Source organism: Gymnoscopelus microlampas (genome assembly GCF_963454915.1).
Source record: "Gymnoscopelus microlampas genome assembly, chromosome: 22".
Lineage (NCBI taxonomy): Eukaryota > Metazoa > Chordata > Actinopteri > Myctophiformes > Myctophidae > Gymnoscopelus > Gymnoscopelus microlampas.
The window spans coordinates 35,277,775-35,297,284 of NC_139959.1; the positions used below are offsets into that span (position 1 = coordinate 35,277,775).

Below are 19,510 nucleotides of genomic sequence, written 5' to 3' on the forward strand. Positions count from 1 at the left end.
CATATTATGGGGGGTCCCCAGTTCAAATATGATTCTTTTGAGGGGTCACAGCCTGAAAAGTTTGGGAACCTGGAGGAGGTTGGGAAAACATTGAATTATAGAGCATATATGCCACAAATATAAAATGTGATGATCTATTTACATTCAATGTGAGCGACATATAATTGAGGAAAATAATTTAAGAACATTTTTTTCTTTTTTAAAGTTGTTAAATTTCAATTGGACGAGCAGTGCATGGGACTTGGTGTATTTATCCTCTTATACAAATCTGTTGAAAATCTAGAAAAATAATCTCGAGTCCCATTTTTCATGAATCCCAAATGTAAGAAGCATGGAGAAAAAAAGGTAAACTTTTAATTCAGAAATGAAGGTATAACTTTAAGATTGGTACGAATTGTTATAAATTGGAGGCCATGTGCTGCACAATAATATTATATATTATAAATATGAAACAACATTTTTAACATGATAAGGAGTTAATCCGGTTTGTCAGGTAAAACAAGTGTTAATTGAAACCTTTTCAGATTTTTCTCTTATATCAACAACTTGACAGATGTTTCCAGGAAAGTGATTATGGTGTAATTTTCTGGTAAATAATGATATTTATTTTCAGAGTAACATAAGTTCATTGTTGACATGAACTTACACTGGGCGGTGAATCGATGCACTTTTAGCCACTTTATCTTGCCATATGACAATGTGTATATTTACAGTATCATGGTGGAGTTAAGTATCACCATTGGCCCATATAAAACAATTGAAGGGAACCCTCAATGAACAAATAGATATTTGAGCTGCATGGAACATGGGATGTCCCTAGGTGGGGCTGTAGGCTAAGCCATACGTACAGGAAATCCAACTGAAATTCTGGTAGATAATGGCATTGTGAGCTTGTAGATCGGCTATTTTCTATATACACAGTTTGAACTTGTGAAATGGGACATTCTGCACAAAGAGTATACTTTTACTTTTGGCACTTAAAAGTATATTTTGATGCCGATACTTTTGTGCTTTTACTCAAGTGCATTTTGCATATGGGACTTCTACTTTTGAGAGTATTTCTACATTGCAGTATTGATACTTTTACTTAAGTAAAACTTTTTCCATCACTGCCAGTTTATTATGTTCCATGCTTGAATGTTACAATGATGCTGCCCCCTTGTGGCAGAGGAAACTTGTCATAGACATAGAGGATATGACCAAAGGGATGCAAGCCTGTTTATCTACTAAATTAGATTAATTTAATGCTCTTCTTTATTTTGTACAATGTTACCATTCCACTGCTTCACATGAATATAATCACCTATAGATCATGCCTTAAGCGCAATACATTTGCACAACAAACAAAATATTTTGAGAAGGGGGTCCACAGCCAAATACATACAGTATCATTTTGGGGGCCCTTGCCAGGAAAAAAGTTTGAGAACCACTGATATATAAGTGTGTCAGAAATGTGTTAGGATTTAGAAGACTTTTGTAGAATCCCCAGAAGCAAAGATTTGAGTTACAAATGTTCACTTAAAAAAAAGCTATATATATATATATATGTATATATGTATATATGTATATACACACACACACACACACACATACACACATACACACATACACACATACATACATACATACATAAATATAACCCCTATATATCTTTGAATATTATATATGATATATTAATACATACATACATACATACATACATACATACATACATACATACATATATAAATATAACCCCTATATATCTTTGAATATTATATATGATATATTATATTCAAAGATTTGCACATATTTTCAAGATTTTTCAAAAATAGCAGGTCTACAAGCTATGAGCTTGTGTATCTGCTAATTTGGACAGCCAAAGACATCTTAAAATGACACAGATGTGTTCCCGGTCTGAATGTTTTATCAGATCAGACATTTCATTTTGGTTTCAAAATATGTTTGTCAGTGTAAAGAGACCAAAAGAATAATGTAAGAAATGTATAATTTAAAACTGTAATTCTGCCAAATTCCTTCATCATTAAACACATGTATTGAATGTTGGTGTTTCACTTCCCTGTGCCGTGTTGATTTGGTTGCCTGGGAAATGGTATCATTAAACAAATTAACCATCACATGGCCTTTATGTAACATCATAGAGACCATTGATTAGGACTATAGTCAAACAAACACATTTTATAACCAAATTATAAGGAAGTATTAGTAAATATAACCCCTGACACGACATCATCTTCTTCCCTTTCTTTTTTCTATGGAAATAACGATACGATTGGAACTATACACGAAAACGAATTTCACCCACTTTTTTACTTCTGTAAACCTGTGATGTGACAATAAAGCTGATTCTGATTATAATTCATGACCATTTACAATTTAGTCATCTAGCTAGCAGACGCTCTTAATCCAGAGCGATTTACAGTAAGGTAAACACAAGGTAATACATCAAATGCATAGAGACAGACAGTGTAGTGCCTCAGTAATGTAGGATCATAAACTAAGAACCTGTTGTTACGATCCTCTGGTCTAGGGAATGAAAGGACCATGACATAAGGTTGAAAAGGCCACTCTGTCTATCAGTCTAATTAACGTTATTATATCAGAACATACATAATATGTACATTGAAACTATACAAAATGTAGGATGCCAAGTCAACACATGAACCTGTAATCTGTCTAAATAACATCTAAATTAACCAGGCATAAGCCTGTAAGGTCGTCAAGGCAACGGCAAGTGCTACGGTCTGAAGAGGCGCGTCTTCAGATTACGGCGGAAGATTGGAGTGAGTCAGCAGTTCTAACAGCAATAGGGAGTTTGTTCCACAGTTTTGGAACCAGAAGGGAGAAGAGTCTTAGCCATGTACAGCATAATCATTGAATATTGCGATGAAACATCTTCAAACGTTTTAAAAAATAGCTTTTGCTTGATACTGTCGTACAATGAATTATAAAACAGGGTACGGTGTATGAAAAAAACTAAGAGATGAAATATGTAGTAGATACAATGTTTCTGCCTTACAGCAACACACTTATGACACCTATCTTATTTTCTAGGTCACTTCCTGTTGACCCATTTGCTGATGGACTTGATTAAGCGGTCAGCTCCGGCCAGGATTGTCAACTATCGATTCTATCGATTAGTCACCCCATGGAGACTTGAATTCATGGACTTTTTTGTTTGTTTTTGACGCTAATTCCTAAGCCAATGTTTTGATGACCAGCGGACCGGTAGGCAGTGGTTCCGGTAGGAGACACAGAGGAGACTCTTTCTCCTACCGGAACCGTTGCTGGTCATCAAATTAGTGGTTTAGGAATGAGACAAAAACGAAAAAATATCCATGAATTCAAGTCTCCGTGGGGTGACTAATCCATAGAAAAAAAGTCACGTTGGGGCTGAACTATCCCTTTAAGCAATGTAAAGTATACATGATTTGAACATGCAGAGTGCATCATTATCAGACTTAAATATATGCTTCAACTTCTTAAATATTAGGCCTTAATTGTCGAATGTTAAATCGTGTTCTTCTAGCTTACTTTACATTACTTAATACTATTTCCCAAATATTTTATTGTTTAACATTTTGCCAATTTTACCTGAGGGGCCCATTCTTTCTCAGTGCCCACTCTTGCTTTTAACCTCTTAACAGCCGAACAAGTGCTTCTTGACCAAGTTCTACTGTGGTATCTTCATTTCATGATTTATCTATCTCAGTGACACAGCCTGCCAGTACGTGGTTTTATGTGTTCCAACAATTATTTTCATGTATGCTGTGGTTTACAACTATACATGTATCATGCACTTTTCATATCTTATTTGTTATATAGCACATTTATAGTATACTGTATTTAACCCTGGTTTGTCCCGTGTCAAATTCCACTGTAACACCTCATAACGTATTTAGTTATTTTTAATACAATATTTTCTATCATAGAATCCATTGTCACATGATTTGAAACCGTTTGAAAGTGATATCAAACATCCCTATCAATAACAAAGAAATGTCTTATAAGACAATATATATATTTTCTGTATTAACCATGACTGGACAATCCCTTTACTGTCTATCAACTGCTGCACAAACTTGGACACATATCATCAGTGTTGTTACCTGGAGTTACTGGGTGTTTCGGGCCAAGAGGGAAATGGCAAGAGTCACCATCTCCGGTTTACTTCCCGTATCTGCGTGACGTAGGTGGACGCCTTTTTAGGAGACAGGAAGGAGGAAGGAGGTTGGAGTCTATTGATTCCAATGGGAGTGAACGTGAACACAGCTTCTTTAGCTCCATGGTTACTGAACTAAATATTGGACCCGATCGTCACAAGACGCACAATATTTAGATACATAGATATTCATACTAAAATGGATTTTTTTTAGAGACACAAATGAGGACAAAATCTACTTTGTTATCGACCTTTCTCTATCCCAGCAACACACTCTTGTGAGATTTGGGAAGATATCTGAAGAGTCCATCTGCATTATTATTATATTAGATTTTTTTTAATGCTCTGTCCCCATAAGATGTTCTAAAAACTGATTAACTGAGATTCTGAATATAGTACGTGAAATCAAAATGGACATTGGGAGGAGTGCTGACCAAAACCAACCACAGAGTCACTTGATTTGCATAAACAGAATAAACTTTTATTGGGGGGAAACTTTAACAAAAGCAGGGTATTTCAATAACAGTTTTAGGTTTTATGGTGCCTAGGGAAGAGAGTAGAAACCATAATTAGTCTTATTCAGTCTTAACAAGCCATATAAGGACAAATGTTGGAGTGTGTTTTAGCTTACCGCCCGAGCCTGTGTCCATTCACCAAGGGAGTGAATTTCATCTGAGAAAGTGCTGAGCAAACATTTGTAGGGTTGGGCTGATCAGACCAGGCTGTCACCACTCTAGCAATCAGACCTGAGGCGTCATCATATCAAGTTGAGTAAGGATGAAAACAGACACATATGCTTCCTTCCACTACTTGCCCCAGTGCTCTGCATTGTCTCTGGTGCTGAAACCTCTCCTCAGCCCTCTGCTCGCCTTGGTGGAGACGGCAGTTAGCTCGGGCCCCAAGCGACACTCCACAACATATTAAAAATGACATTTTGCTAAACATTCATGCTAAACACACTATAGTCTATAGTGGTAAAAATATATACCTTATAATTAAAAGGCCCTGTTACAATGTTGAGCAGAAACAGGAGCACATCTAGCATAAGACTGAATAATACGTGTGTGTTTGTGGGGGGAATTTTATGGATTTCTTAAAAAGCATCTTTGCCAATAACAGTGCACTTTCAAACATGTAAAGCATGTATTCTCTTTAATGAAGAAAATACACAAATGCACATCCACATGATGTTGTCAGCTAGGGAGAGGAGAAGCAAACCATGCCTACTTAGGAGACCATTTGTAGGATTTGTGTACTTTTTCGCCTCTAGTGGCTCCAATTGAGATCGTGTATCTTCCTATATTAACAATCTTTGTTTCTGGTCTTGAGGGATCAGACCCCGTCCTGTGTCCAAGTGGCATGCTACTGCCCCCACTAGAGACAGTGCTAATTGGGGGTTAGGGTTAGGGTTAGGGTTAGGGTTAACCTGGCACTAGCCAGACCGACAACTGTGGATCCACTCACACCTGGAACGTATGTGAGTGAATCCATGCCATCAGTCCGGCCAATGCCAGGCCAGGTAGGTGAGATGTTGCAGCAGGCCTATTATTAGACTTACAGTACTTTATCTTGTTCCTACTTGCCGCGGTGCCATAATAAATGACGTCTGGTAGTTAATGGTTAACGAGGATTGCACTTAGGGGAACTTTATGGATATGTGTGGTGAGAGGGTTGTTATTAGCTACTCTGTGACTGTAGCCGGTGCTCATTGGGGAAAGCAGAAATAACACAACTATATTAATGTCTTGCGGAAATAGTTGGATTAGAAAATGGCGGGATGTCAGTGCCGCACAGATTGCATTGAAAAACCTGTAACCAGGGCTTTTGGAATTTTCGGAAAATGCGTCGGGAGTTATCCGTGGTGGTTTTTAATCATTCCTTTGGTTTTAACCGCGGGGCTCGGCGGGGGTTTTTACTTTCTCGGCGACATGGAGAACCAGGCTAAAGGCATCGAAAACCAGTTTACGCCCGTGAATGGACCGGCCAAAGACGAGAGGCTGGTCGTCAAGGCAAACTTTCCGCACAACGAGCTTGAATTCTCTCGTCAGAGGCTGTACACGGAAGGCACCTACGGATCGCTCATTTTTACGTCGCCCGCGAATATCCTGGCGGTCGGGCCTTTTAGCGAGATAATTGAAATTAACGACCAGATTTTAGGAATAGAAGTAGGCCTAGATAAGCAGACTTTTAGAAGCCTCTGTGCTTTGGCTGGAGGAAAATGCGTGTCAAATTCCATCTTCGGTGTTGTGAACAGTTCCGACGGCGCGATTAATTACCCCATGAATAACAATACTTTCCTTGGTTCTGAGATCGGTGGCGTGGAACTGATTGACGGAACAACACAAATAAAGAGTGCGCATGCAATTAGCCTTTTTTATTTTCTAAAGGAGGACAACGTAACAGTGAATAACCTATGGTTGAAGAAATTCATGAGCACAGCATCAGAAATACAAGGGAAAGAGGTAAGACTAATCAATGTGACCTACTGTATACGTGAATTTAACCCATTCAATCCGCGAACGCATAACGTGAACGCGTCTTTTTCCGATTTTTAGCTAAACCATTAATTTATACCTTGGGCTATTCAAAAATAGCAGATATACAGGCTCATAGCTACGAGCTTGTAGATCTGCTAAATAGTTTTTGAAAAGTTGTGAAAAGTTTGCAAATCTTTAATAAAAAATTAAAGCGAACATTTTTAACTCAAATCTTTGCTTCTGGGGATTCTACAAATGTCCTTTGAATCCTAACTTTTTTCATGTGAAGGACCCCCAAAATTAAACGTATTTGTCCGCGGACCTCCCCCCCCCATCTCAAAATATTTTGTTCCAGGGATCCCAAGAAGCAAAGATTTGAGTAAAACATTTATATATATTCAAAGATTTGCACACATTTTCAAGAAAAAATTATAAAAATAGCGTGGCACTCGGTGCCGTGCTATGAGCTTGTATATCTGCTATTCTTTATAATAGCCAAAGAAATCTAAAGTGACACAGATGCGTTCCTGGATTGAATGGGTTAATATCCCTTGTGCATTGAGTTATTATTGAGAAATTAATAATTATTTTACAGTTTTAACAAACCTAAGCATAACTAAGTGTGTAATATCTTCAGGTTGCTGTGTCCTATTTCACCTCCCTGTCGAGAGAAGAGGAGTTTGACAGCAATTCTGACTCCATCATTCCACTGTTTTCAGGAACTTATGCCCTGGCTATTAATTTCTCAATCTGGTCTTGCATGAGGTAAGAAAAAAAGACTCTGCCTTTGTATGAGTCTATTTTCAGCTTCAGTTTATGTTCAACACAGTGTTTCTCAACCTTTTTCAGGCCGTAACCCACCAAAATAACCATATTTGAACTGGGGACCCCCCCAAAATAATATTTATTTGAACTGGGGATCCCCCAAAATAATCATATTTGAACTGGGGACCCCCAAAATTATTTGAACAGGGGACCCCCCAAAATAATCATATTTGAACTGGGGACCCCCCAAAATGATCATATTTGAACTGGGGACCTCCCACCCTGATAAGCACTTGGAATTGTAGGAGCATTACATTTAGTTTGACTCGGTTCCACAGAGAAATATTGTAAAAATAGATCAACGATTTTTGGCTGTTTCTTATCATTTGACAATTTGGCCAATGTTCAACCAGTTTTTATAGTATTAGTGCGTTAATTACTTTTGATACAGTAATGGTTCTTTTTTTTTAGGTACTAAAAAGGTTTTTAAAGTCCATAAATTGTCACTTCACTGTCATCTGGGGACCCCACCCCAAAATTATGTGGCCTGACCCACAGGTTGAGAACCACTGTTCTATCATAATTAAACATCCACATTGTGAAATAAGCAATGTGTAAAATACGGTACACTAATATATCGTCGCTGTCGGGCAGAAACCAACTATCTCCGTGTTTCAACTTTTTAATTTTCTTTAATAAAACAGTGCTATTGATTTTACAAATATTGAACCAATGAAAAGCATTAAAAAAAACTCTTCTGACTAAACCTCCAAACTCCAACTCTTTTTTTTTGTCTAACTTTGTCATTCTAATCAATGATGGACAAACAACTATCTCTACATTAATGGTCAAAAACCTCCTAACTGCACTTGACGTATTTGGGATTTGGGTAAAGTGATGATAATATAAGGACACATTCAAGTATCTGATAATGTATAAAGTCACCAAGTTTGATGAGGCAGTATTATGTTCTTTCCATTTCCTGAAAAGTCAACTCATTAAAACCAGGAAAAGCATCTGTGTCATTTTAGATTTTAGCGTTGGCTATTCAAAAATAGCAGATATACAAGCTCACAGCGCGTCACTTAGTGCCGAGCTATGAGCTTGCACATTTGCTATTTTTTTTTTTTTTTCTAAAAAATCTTGAAGGTCCTTGAAAAATATGGGATAATTTTGAATTACAAAAACAAATTGAGAACTACTGATTTAGAAGATATTTGTAGAATCTGCCTTATGAGTTAATAATTTGGACATAGTTGGTTTCTGCCCCACAGCAGAGATATATATACGGTGTACGTATATATAAGTATTATGTGTGTGTGTGTGTGTGTGTGTGTGTGTGTGCGTGCGTGCGTGCGTGCGTGCGTGCGTGCGTGCGTGCGTGCGTGCGTGCGTGCGTGCATATCTATCTTTCTCTATATATGTGTATGTGTGTCTGTGTCTGTGTCTGTCTGTGTGTGTGTGTGTGTGTGTGTGTGTGTGTGTGTGTGTGTGTGTGTGTGTGTGTGTGTGTGTGTGTGTGTGTGTGTGTGTGTGTGTGTGTGTGTGTGTGTGTGTGTGTGTGTGCGTGCGTGTGTGTGTGTGTGTGTGTGTGTGTGTGTGTGTGTGTAAAATTGATAATGAGCAAACGGGCCATTGTTGTCTCCTTGTCTCTAGGTTGGACTGTGTGAGGAACAAGGTCTGGGTCGCAACGATTGGTGTCCTGTCTACTGGCCTGGCCGTTTTGTCCAGCTTTGGATTGTTGCTGTGCTGTGGAATGCCTTTCTCCACGTCTGTAGGGATGGCTCCTTTCTTGATTCTCGGTATAATAACACTATTAGAATGTCAGCTCTTAATTCAGTTATTTTCCTATTTCATCACATTTTCATTCAATAACATCATAAATGCATTAACATCAAGTTGAAATTGTAACTCTAATATCAAAGTTAGCCTACGTCAGAGTTTTTTTTTTGTCACTTTTTTTTTTTACACACATACATACAATACATTAACGCACATATACAAGAAACAAAAACAACAAGGTGATAGACAATGCAGATAAAACACAAACAATCTAAACCCAACCCAAAAATAACCAATAAAAAACAGAAAAAAACAAGTGTTTAATTAGGAATCACATTAATGCAATCTCACTTCCTTATAGGCTTTGATGTCCTTAGTTTCCACAGTATGTTAGATGAGTCTCTTGTAGAAAATATACCTGCATTTTTTCTTTTTTAAATTTTGTCATCACCATTTGCCTTTTAATCGGCAAATTCAAACCATTCACATTCAGCGACATTATCCCAACTACATTAGCCATCCTTGTACCTTGTATTTCTTCTTGTTACATGTATTCCTTCATACCAAAATATTAACATCCAGTTGTCAGTTCCACACACAATCATTTGAAAACTGTTGTTACCAGTTACTTTTCAGATATACATTATTATATTATAAAACATACATTAACCACTTTAGTCCTATTGTATACCTAGGCTATTTGAAACTATTTTACGCAATGCAGTGTTGTCTCACTTAAAGCAGCACTATGTAACTCTCCTCTTCTACCCTGATTTGAAACCGGTTTCCTGCACAAGTGCTGACATGTTTACATTTGGGCTAATAGAGCCTGCCTGACATGACTTTTGACACAATCTAAATGTCTCATTAGAAGAACAGCGAGACAAAATACAACCACCCCGGTTGTTATATTGTATTATACTCTACCATACAGATTGGACAACATTACATTTTATTCATTAATAGTGATACTTTTTGGTTAACCCATTTTTTTTTTTAACTCAAATCTTTGCTTCTAGGGGTCCGTGGAATAATGTTGAGATGGGGGTCCACGGCCAAATACATATCATTTTGGGGGTCCTTGACATGAAAAAGTTGTAGTAGTAGTTTTTCAGATTTATTTTTTAGAATCAGCCTCAGTTCTTAATGGGCTCAAACAAAACGTTTCTTGTTAAAAACATAAAGCTCTATATATTGTGATCATTAGGGGGAGACTGGGGTCAAAAGTAACACTTTTTACATGTTCCTTCATAATTCACAGAATACTTGAAATATACTAGTCATATTTTGTTTAAAGAAACATATATATATGTGCCCTAATTACTAATACCATTTATAAGCATTCACTAGTAAGGACAAGACTAACATATTACTTTTAATGCAATACAGTATGTCAGAGTGTTACAATTGCCCCCGTGACGGGGGCAATTGTAACAATGTAAAAATACGTCATATTAACACACTATATCTCAAATAAACATCACTAAGTAATATGTATTTTTTATAATTTAATATTTTTTACTTAAAGGACGACTTCACCACTTTTCAACATATCTTCATATAATAGGTCCTCACTAATGCTCATGATAAAATGGTACCATTTCTTTCTAATCAGTCTGTGTCTCAGAGGAGGGCTGTAGACAGTTCAGAAACCCGTCTACCAGTGACATCATCAATGGGGAATCCAAGCTAATAGAAACTGCAGGCTTTGTATTCCTGGAAAGTTGCAATGCAATAATAGATCCCATTGTTCTCGCTTTAATAAAAATCTGAATAAAAAAATTGTAATCTTTTTTGGGGAAAAAAATCCTGCCTAACGATGTTGTCACTGGTAGACGGGTTTCTGGACTGTCCACAGCCCTCCTATGAGACACAGACCAAGTAGGGAAAAATGGTATAATTTTATCATGAGCATTAGTGAGGACCTATTATATGAAGATATGTTGAAAAGTGGTGAAGTCGTCCTTTAAGCATGCTTTATATATATATAATTACTTTTTTTTTAAAATTATTGTATTTATCAATGTTGTTTTTTCAAATGTATGTCTATATTTTATTTAAATATATTTTTACTTTGGAATTTAGTGAAATATGTTAATTTACTAACATAAAAGTATGTAATCCCAGACAAAAAATCTACTTGCATTGAAACCCACCCGGTCGCTGTGTTGAGGTCACATGCGATGCGACGCATTGTGAGCTTGTAGATCTGCTATTTTTAAAAATATTTTATACATTTGAAAACTTGAAATGGGACATTCTGCACAATGAATAATTTTTTTCATCCCAGACTTTTACTTGTAACTTTTTTTTTACATATAAGTAAAGACATGTTGCACCTTTTCCACACATATTTGTCTCAACAGGAATTGGAGTGGATGACATGTTCATCATGATAAACGGCTGGCAGCATACTGTGGTCGACAATAGCGTAGAAGATCGCATGGCAGCCACCTACAAAGAAGCAGCCATCTCCATCACCATCACCACTCTGACCAATCTCCTCGCCTTCTACATCGGCCTCCTGACCCCGTTCCGTTCTGTACAGTCGTTCTGCATGTACACCGGCACGGCGGTGATATTCTGCTACCTGTACAACCTGACCTTCTTCGGCGCCTTCTTAGCCCTGAACGGAAGACGAGAGAGGAGCAACAGGAACTGGTTTACTTGTGTAAAAGTTCCAATGCCAGAACCTCCAGATTTGGACGTCAAGGCCAAAGACCTTTGTTATATAGGCGGAGCGTATGACCCGGTCACTAAAACTGAGAAACCAATGCCGGTCACAATCTTTCTTGAGAATTATTACGGGCCATTCCTGACAAACACGTGGACCAAGTTGGTTGTGATTTTACTATACGTCGGATATTTGGCCTCTGGTATTTACGGTTGCTTCAACATGAAAGAGGGCATAGAGCTAAAGCATTTGGCGTCTGATGACTCCTATGTGGGTAAATATTACGATAACGAAGATGACTATTTTTCCGACTACGGTCCTAGCGTTATGGTTGTCGTGACAGATTCAGATTTCATGTATTGGGATCAGAGTAGCCGTGATCAACTAGACACTTGTCTGCAAACATTTGGAAATTTGACATTTGACAAGGAACCACGAGTTGCACCAGAACTGACCGTATCCTGGCTTCGGGGATACCTGCAATATGGAGCGTCCAATCACAGCTTAAATCTAGATGACAAAAGCACGTTCATTGATAATTTACCAAGTTTTTTCAACGCAACACCCAGTACATCTCTGTTCAGACAAGATGTAAACTTTTCAGTTCCCGAGAACACTGTCTACGCTTCTCGAATGTTCATCCAGACGATAAATATCAGAACGCCCCTCGACGAGAAGAACCTGTTGAATAAACTCAGGGAGACGGCCAAGTCGGACGTTTGTCCAGGCTCTCTCGTAGTTTACCACCCGGCTTTCATTTTCTTTGACCAGTATGCCGTTATCGTCACCAATACCATCCAGAATGTTCTCGTAGCCACTCTCGCCATGCTGGTGGTCTCGCTGTGTCTAATTCCTAACCCCATATGTTCTCTGTGGGTAACTTTTGCCGTTGCGTCTATCATAGTGGGCGTGGCCGGCTTCATGGCACTGTGGGGCATCAGTTTGGACTCTGTGTCCATGATCAATCTAGTCATATGCATTGGTTTCTCGGTGGATTTCACCGCTCACATTTCGTACGCTTTTGTCTCGAGCAAAAAACCCTCGGCGAACGAAAAGGCCACAGAGGCCGTGGTGAATCTGGGTTATCCCATCATACAAGGCGCTGTGTCTACCATTCTCGGAGTAGTGGTGCTTTCTCTTGCCAAGAGCTACCTTTTCAGAACGTTCTTCAAGATCATGTTCCTGGTCATAATTTTCGCGGCGGTCCACGGCATCGTTTTCTTACCGGTCTTTCTGACCTTAGTTGGAACGTGTTGTGAAAAAATCTCAAATCAGTCGAAAGGCACAAACACTAATGGCAGACAGAAATAGTTCTCACAGCTGCAGGTCTCACACTGCAGTCCAACAACAATAGTGGTGACTGTCCTTAAAGTTGGGAGATAAGTCCTACAGTGAGTTTGTTGCTCACCTTAGTGTCAAGTCACTTTCATTGATAGTTCTTTTTTTAATTGTGCTGTCATATACCCTTGTGGTTCCCAAACTTTTGAGGCCAAGACTAAAAAAAAAAATGTTTTGCCCGGGACCCAAACTAGTGCAAATAGCAGATCTACCATTTTCACTACTTCATTAATGTTTTTTTTTCTTTATTCATGGAAATTATTTGATTTTTTCATTTTATTTATGAAATACTATTGAAAATTTGTTTTAATTGATGAAAAGTTGTGATTTCTTTGTTTAAACATTTTTTTTAATCTTTTGAAATAATATGTATATGTTTTTCTAATGTAGGAAACGTAAAAAGGGAAAGATGTACTCGCGACCCATTAAAAATTGGTCCGCGACCCAAAGATGGGTCCCGACCCACTGTTTGGGAAATGGCTTGATGAGCACATGACATTCATTTAATATTTTAAACAAGCTGGTATCTGTGCTGAACAAAGTTAAACAATGTGGTCATTTAGGTCATTACACCTACACTAAGACAGGCAGCCTCTGATAGCTTTAAAGCACAGCTCAAGACCTATTTCTTCACTCTTGCTTTTAGTTGATTTTTAAATCTCTGTGTTGTTATCCATGTCCTCACTGTTTTGCCTGATTCACTGACGTTTTTGCTTTTATTCTTAAAATGTACTTTTTCTGTAATTGTATTCTTGCTCTGTACAGCACTTTGAGCTGCATGTCATGTAATTAAAAAGGTGCTATAGAAATATTACAAATAAAGTTTATTATTATTACTATTATTATTATTATTATTATTCTACAAACATAATATAAAGAGGCCAAGGACCGCTAAGCTGAGAGAGAGATGAAGCAGGGACCCCCACTACATATATTGTATAAAATTGTGTTGCAGATTAAACTTTTTCATAGATTTCATCATAAGACTTGTTTGACAACACTATCATTGTGTAGTGTTGTGTTGGATTCATGTTAAAGTGTATTTTCGACAGTTAACCACTTAACTGTCCCCCAAAAAATATCTTTGCTGAAAATAGCCGATCTACAAGCTCAAAATGCCTTGCAGCGCAGCACGATGCGTTGTGAGCTTGTAGATCGACTATTTTCGGCTAATGTTCCCCTCAGAATAGGGATGCTATGGTTCAGTGCTTAATGTTAAAGGATTAGTCCACCCAAAAAAATGCTTATTTTCTATCAATTACAATTACCCCATGAAGCATTGAATTAATGGAGATTTTTTGTTTTTTGTCAGATTCCTAAGCCAATAATTTGATTACCAAGGTGGCCATAGCTGAATGGTTAGCGAGCCCGCCTAGGGAACCAGAGGCCGTGATTGCCCCAGGTTCGATTCCAGGCCAGGACAGCCTATCTGTCGATGAAATTAAATTTGTCCCTGAGCAGGACTCTTAACCCCTAATTGCTCACAGGTTCTCATTGGAAACAAGACCGCAAGGACTTTTATGAACGACCTGTTAAAAGGAATTATCCATATCCTTACCAGTGGAAAGATGCTAATGTATCCGGTAGGAGACTCACAAAGTAGACTCTTTGAGTCTCCAATCGGATATACACGCGGTCATCAAATTATTGGCTTAGGAATGTGTCAAAAACTAAAACATCTCCATGAATTCAAGGCTTCATGGGGTGTGTAATTGATAGAAAATAAGTATTTTTTTGAATGAACTATTCCTTTAAAGAAAAAACAATCCTATCACTCAACAATTTGGCGGCCTCCCTGTAGTAACTCTGAGGACCCCCTGTTGAAGACCCCTGGTTTAGATCCTTAGGCTTAAATCATTTAAACAAAAGACAAAGATCCCTATGTGCACAGTGGCTGTATATGTTCAAAAACATTACCATTAGCCCAAGGGTCATCAACATGTCCCTACACGGACAAACATGTCCGTGGCAAGACATGTCTATGTCCGTGGCACATTTTTTATTTTGAAAAGAAAATCTAGATATAGCCTATATATGTTCTTCATTATAATGTAGAAACATATAAAATGAATATATGAATAACTTTAGATTGTTAGTAGTCCTATAGCACATGGTACCTGTACACACAATTGCAGGTGAATAAAACAAGACTAAGCTAAACGAAATGATTGCTAATAACTGCCTCAATTCTGTGAAAATAGAAAAATGTGCTCTAAAAAAAAGGTAATATCACCAGAATCACATAGGCCTAGTCCTAAATATATAATAATGGACTCCTGATATATTCTGCCATATTGTCCCACAGCGCTACACATTTTAAAACAAGCCACTTATCAAATAAATACAAATATTATTTGGGGGTGGGGAAGCCGATGTACAAGCTGGATTATTATTATCCAAATCAATCAATCACAACACATCACAGCATGTTGTGAGCTTGTAGATCAGTCATTTTCTTATCTTTTTAGCCTATAATGACATGCCCAAAATTGGGATGTCTCTCATGTCTCTCAAGTTTCCTCGTTCGTTCCAGTGTTCCATTGGCATTTTATCCTTGACGTTTCCGTGAGAAGCATTTAACATGTAATTATTACATCTAATAAATCAAAAACAAATCAGGTGTAGCTTGTAGGGTGTATCCTTTTCCATTGTTACATGTGCATGCCTTGGACTTTCCCATCAACAGCAGAATACCTGATCGCCTTAATGGAATCCACAACTAGCTACCGTACCTTGCCAAACCAAGCCAATGGTTTAGCTGGTAGAACTTGATTTGATCTCCATCTGTACTCAAGTAACACTGTCCTTTGAAAAGCCAGCAATCTCTATAATAGCTATATGATGTGTAATATTACGCACCCACTCACCTTTGAAGCTAAGTGGCCCTTTTGAGTTTGAAGCACTGTCTGTACTGATGAGACTCGATTGTTATTATCCAAAATAATTAGGATTTAATTTGTTGGTGGTTAAGTGGCTCAGTAGTTATTTAATGCAGACATACTATTGTTTTAAAATGTGCAGCACGTTGGAATAGGCCCTATGACACATTAGGAGTCCATTAGTATACATTTACGGCTAGGCCAATGTGTTTTTGGTAAAAAAAATATTATATTATAATATATATTATTTTGCATGTGGCAAGAATGAAATAGTAATGAAAATGTCCATCACAAGCTGGCAAGGTGATGACCCCTGCGATTAGCCCCAGAGACCACCTGGTTCAATGCCACTCCAGAGGCAGACAGACTTCGATTATTGTGTGAACCGGGTGAAATTGGGAATGAGGTTACATTTTTTTACAAGAGTAAGCACCACCAAATGGTATAAAAGCAGTGCATCCAATGGGTAATGCATAACTGGACGGACAGGCATACATGCTGCTATACTCACGCACCTTTACAGTATATCTTACCACAGGTACAGGTGTTCAGTTCAGTTCAGTTCAGTTCAGTTTTATTTTCAGTTTCTTTGGACAAGTATACAAAATACAGAATAGATACATATATATATATATATATATATATATATATATATATATATATATATATATATATATATGTATATATATATGTATGTATATATATATATATATATATATATATATATATATATATATATATATATATATATATATATATACACACACACACACACACACACATACACATACACATACATACACAAGGTGTAAATATGTAGATAATTTGTTTGCTTCTTTAATTGATCTCTCTTGTGAAATCTTGTGAAATGGGACATTCTGCATAATGTGAACCTTCTACTTTTGGTACTTAAAGTACATTTTGATACCAATACCTTTGTACTTTTACTCAAGCACATTTTTAATTCCGGACTATCACTTTTAACAGGGTATTGCTACATTGCAGTATTGATACGTTGAATACTTTTACCACCACTGATCTTTAATCAGTTCTAAGAAATGTGTCCATATGGCACCCATCCTTGATTCTCTTCACTGGTTGCCTGTGATTTCAGAATTTAATTCAATATTTGACTGACTCCCTATTTAGATTATGCTTATGAGCCTGAGCATCCCCTGTATCGCTGCTTCGAACTCATGCCATCTGGACAAAGATACAGAACCATGAAGTGGGAAAAGGTTCACTTTAGCACAAGTTTTGTCCCCTCAGCCATTGCGGCATTAAACAAACTGCCTCGCCGATAGGATATTTTTTTTGTGTATCGTGGGGACCTCATGTATTGTGAAAATGGGGAATGCCCTACCAACAGTCATAAAAAAAATTGTGAATCCTTACTCTCCTTCAAAACCGCTCTAAATGAGCTCTTACAGGTGGCTGCAATTTGGAACTGGCCCCTGTAAAAAAATCAAGCCTATCACCAGAAATGCCCCACGCCCCCAGAACTGTTTACAGTACATATTTTGATTTTTGATTGCAACTCGTTTATATGATGTTTTTGACACTAAATGTTTCTATGAATTGAATACACAGGACCCCGATGGAAACAAGCCATAGTGCTTTATTGGGTTTAATCCTTTTAACATTGTATTTGTATTAAACGGTACTTTCTGTGCTTTTTTTTTTGCAAACTGTTAATAAGGTATTCAATCAAAAATCAATCAATTGTCTTGGTGTTGTGTTGTGTGCTATGTCGTTTTGTGGTTATGTGTTTTTTCTGTTGAACAGAGTGTGAAGACGAATATCCCTGTGGGGACAATAAAGACTATAATTATTATTTCACAAAGCACTATATCAATAAAGTTTACCATCTATCTTAATCAATACAACAACATGGCTATGATAGACAACTTACTGGAATAAACAAGAAAACAACAATCATTAACTACTAAAACAACTGGAAGCAGAATGTTATTTCACAAAGTACTATATAAATACAAATTGATAATCTCTATAACAACTTGGCTTTGATACAAGACAATTTACTGGAAGAGACAAGGAAACAACAATCATTAACTAACTGGTGATGGCACCGTAGCACTCGATTATTGCTTTATATGCCGTCATCATTTATTGGTGTTCTCTGGTAACAGATTACATGTAGGCCAGATGGAACACCTGCTCTATTCATTTCAATGTGGGTTCTGGGGAACTGTAAAAGATAAAGAAGAAACAATTGTCTCTTTATCAAACCTTAAAACGGAACTATGTAATTTTTTGTTGTTGTTGTTGAATAAAATGTAATTTTGTCCAATCTGTATGGTAGAGTATGTTAATACAATCAGTGGTGTAAAGTAACTAAGTACATTTACTTAAGTACTGTACAATTTTAAGGTATTTGTACTTTACTTGAGTATTTCCAATTTCCAATACTTTTACTTCTACTCCACTACTTCTCAGAGGCAAATATTGTACTTTTACTCCACTACATATGCTATTATGAAACATATATTAACCACTTTAGCCATTTATTCATAGGCTATTTGAAAATAGCCGATCTACAAGCTCACAACGCGTCGCATCACGACACGTTCTGAGCTTGTAGATCTGATATTTTCAAACATTTTAGTACTTTACTTTTGGTCCTTAAAGTACATTTTGATGCCAATACTTTTGTACTTGAATTCTGGACTTTTACTTGTAAAAAGAGTATTTCTATATTGCAGTATTGGTACTTTTACTTAAGTAAAGCATTTGAGTACTTTTCCCACCACTGAATACAATATAACGTATACAATCTGTATGGTAGAGTATGTTATTACAATATAACTTATACAATCTGTATGATAGAGTATGTTCTGCTCTTTTATTGAGACATTTAGATCCTGTGTCTAGGTGAGACATGACCTTTGACAACATCCTGTTTCTGGTTTGACACATAAAATATTCAATTTATCCCCTGAGCAAGCAGGCAGACTCTATAAGCTCAACGGTAAAAACAAATGTAATCTCGGTAGCATGAGACCCAGGGTTCAAATCCGGGGTAGAAGAGGAAAGTTACATAGTACAGCTTTAATAATTCATATCTTTCAGAATTATCCATAGCATTCACATCAGAGATCCAGAGATAGCAATTACATTCCCTGTATGGCGATTATTGGTGAATGATCTCCAAATCTCATTTCAGCACAGAAACGCAAACAAAGCCAGCTGTAGGACGTATACGTAGAGAAAATATTCTTGACTCTATTGCACCTTTTAAAATTACATTTGTGAAACTGAATGCCCTGCCTGGGTAAATGACCATAATACATGGGACATTTTAAAAGACCAGTTATGCTTTCCGCAAACAACTAAACCGAAAAAGGTCACTAAGGGCACGTTCACACCACAGTTTAATCCTACCCATGAGGGTGGATTCTGCAAATGGTTTTCA

At 37.3% G+C, this 19,510-nt stretch overlaps 2 protein-coding genes and 1 long non-coding RNA gene across 3 annotated transcripts in view; all 3 read left to right on the plus strand.

Annotated features, from left to right (window-relative positions):
- The window catches only part of LOC311038939 (retinol dehydrogenase 11-like), a 55,716-nt gene extending 51,886 nt beyond the window's left edge, over positions 1-3,830 (plus strand). The window contains exon 8 of the transcript XR_014600109.1: positions 3,600-3,830. The gene's annotated coding sequence lies outside the window, so the exon portion shown is untranslated. The remainder of the gene's footprint in view (positions 1-3,599) is intronic.
- The window catches only part of LOC311038482, a 389,296-nt gene that overhangs the window by 89,714 nt on the left and 280,072 nt on the right, over positions 1-19,510 (plus strand). The gene's annotated exons all lie outside the window — the stretch shown is intronic.
- On the plus strand, positions 5,932-17,869 carry LOC311039042 (patched domain-containing protein 3-like; the record flags this gene model as incomplete). The annotated part of the gene is made up of 5 exons (XM_084048684.1): positions 5,932-6,624; positions 7,277-7,404; positions 9,061-9,206; positions 11,553-13,110; positions 17,863-17,869. 5 exons carry the CDS (start codon positions 5,932-5,934, stop codon positions 17,867-17,869), a joined length of 2,532 nt encoding a protein of 843 aa, XP_083904810.1.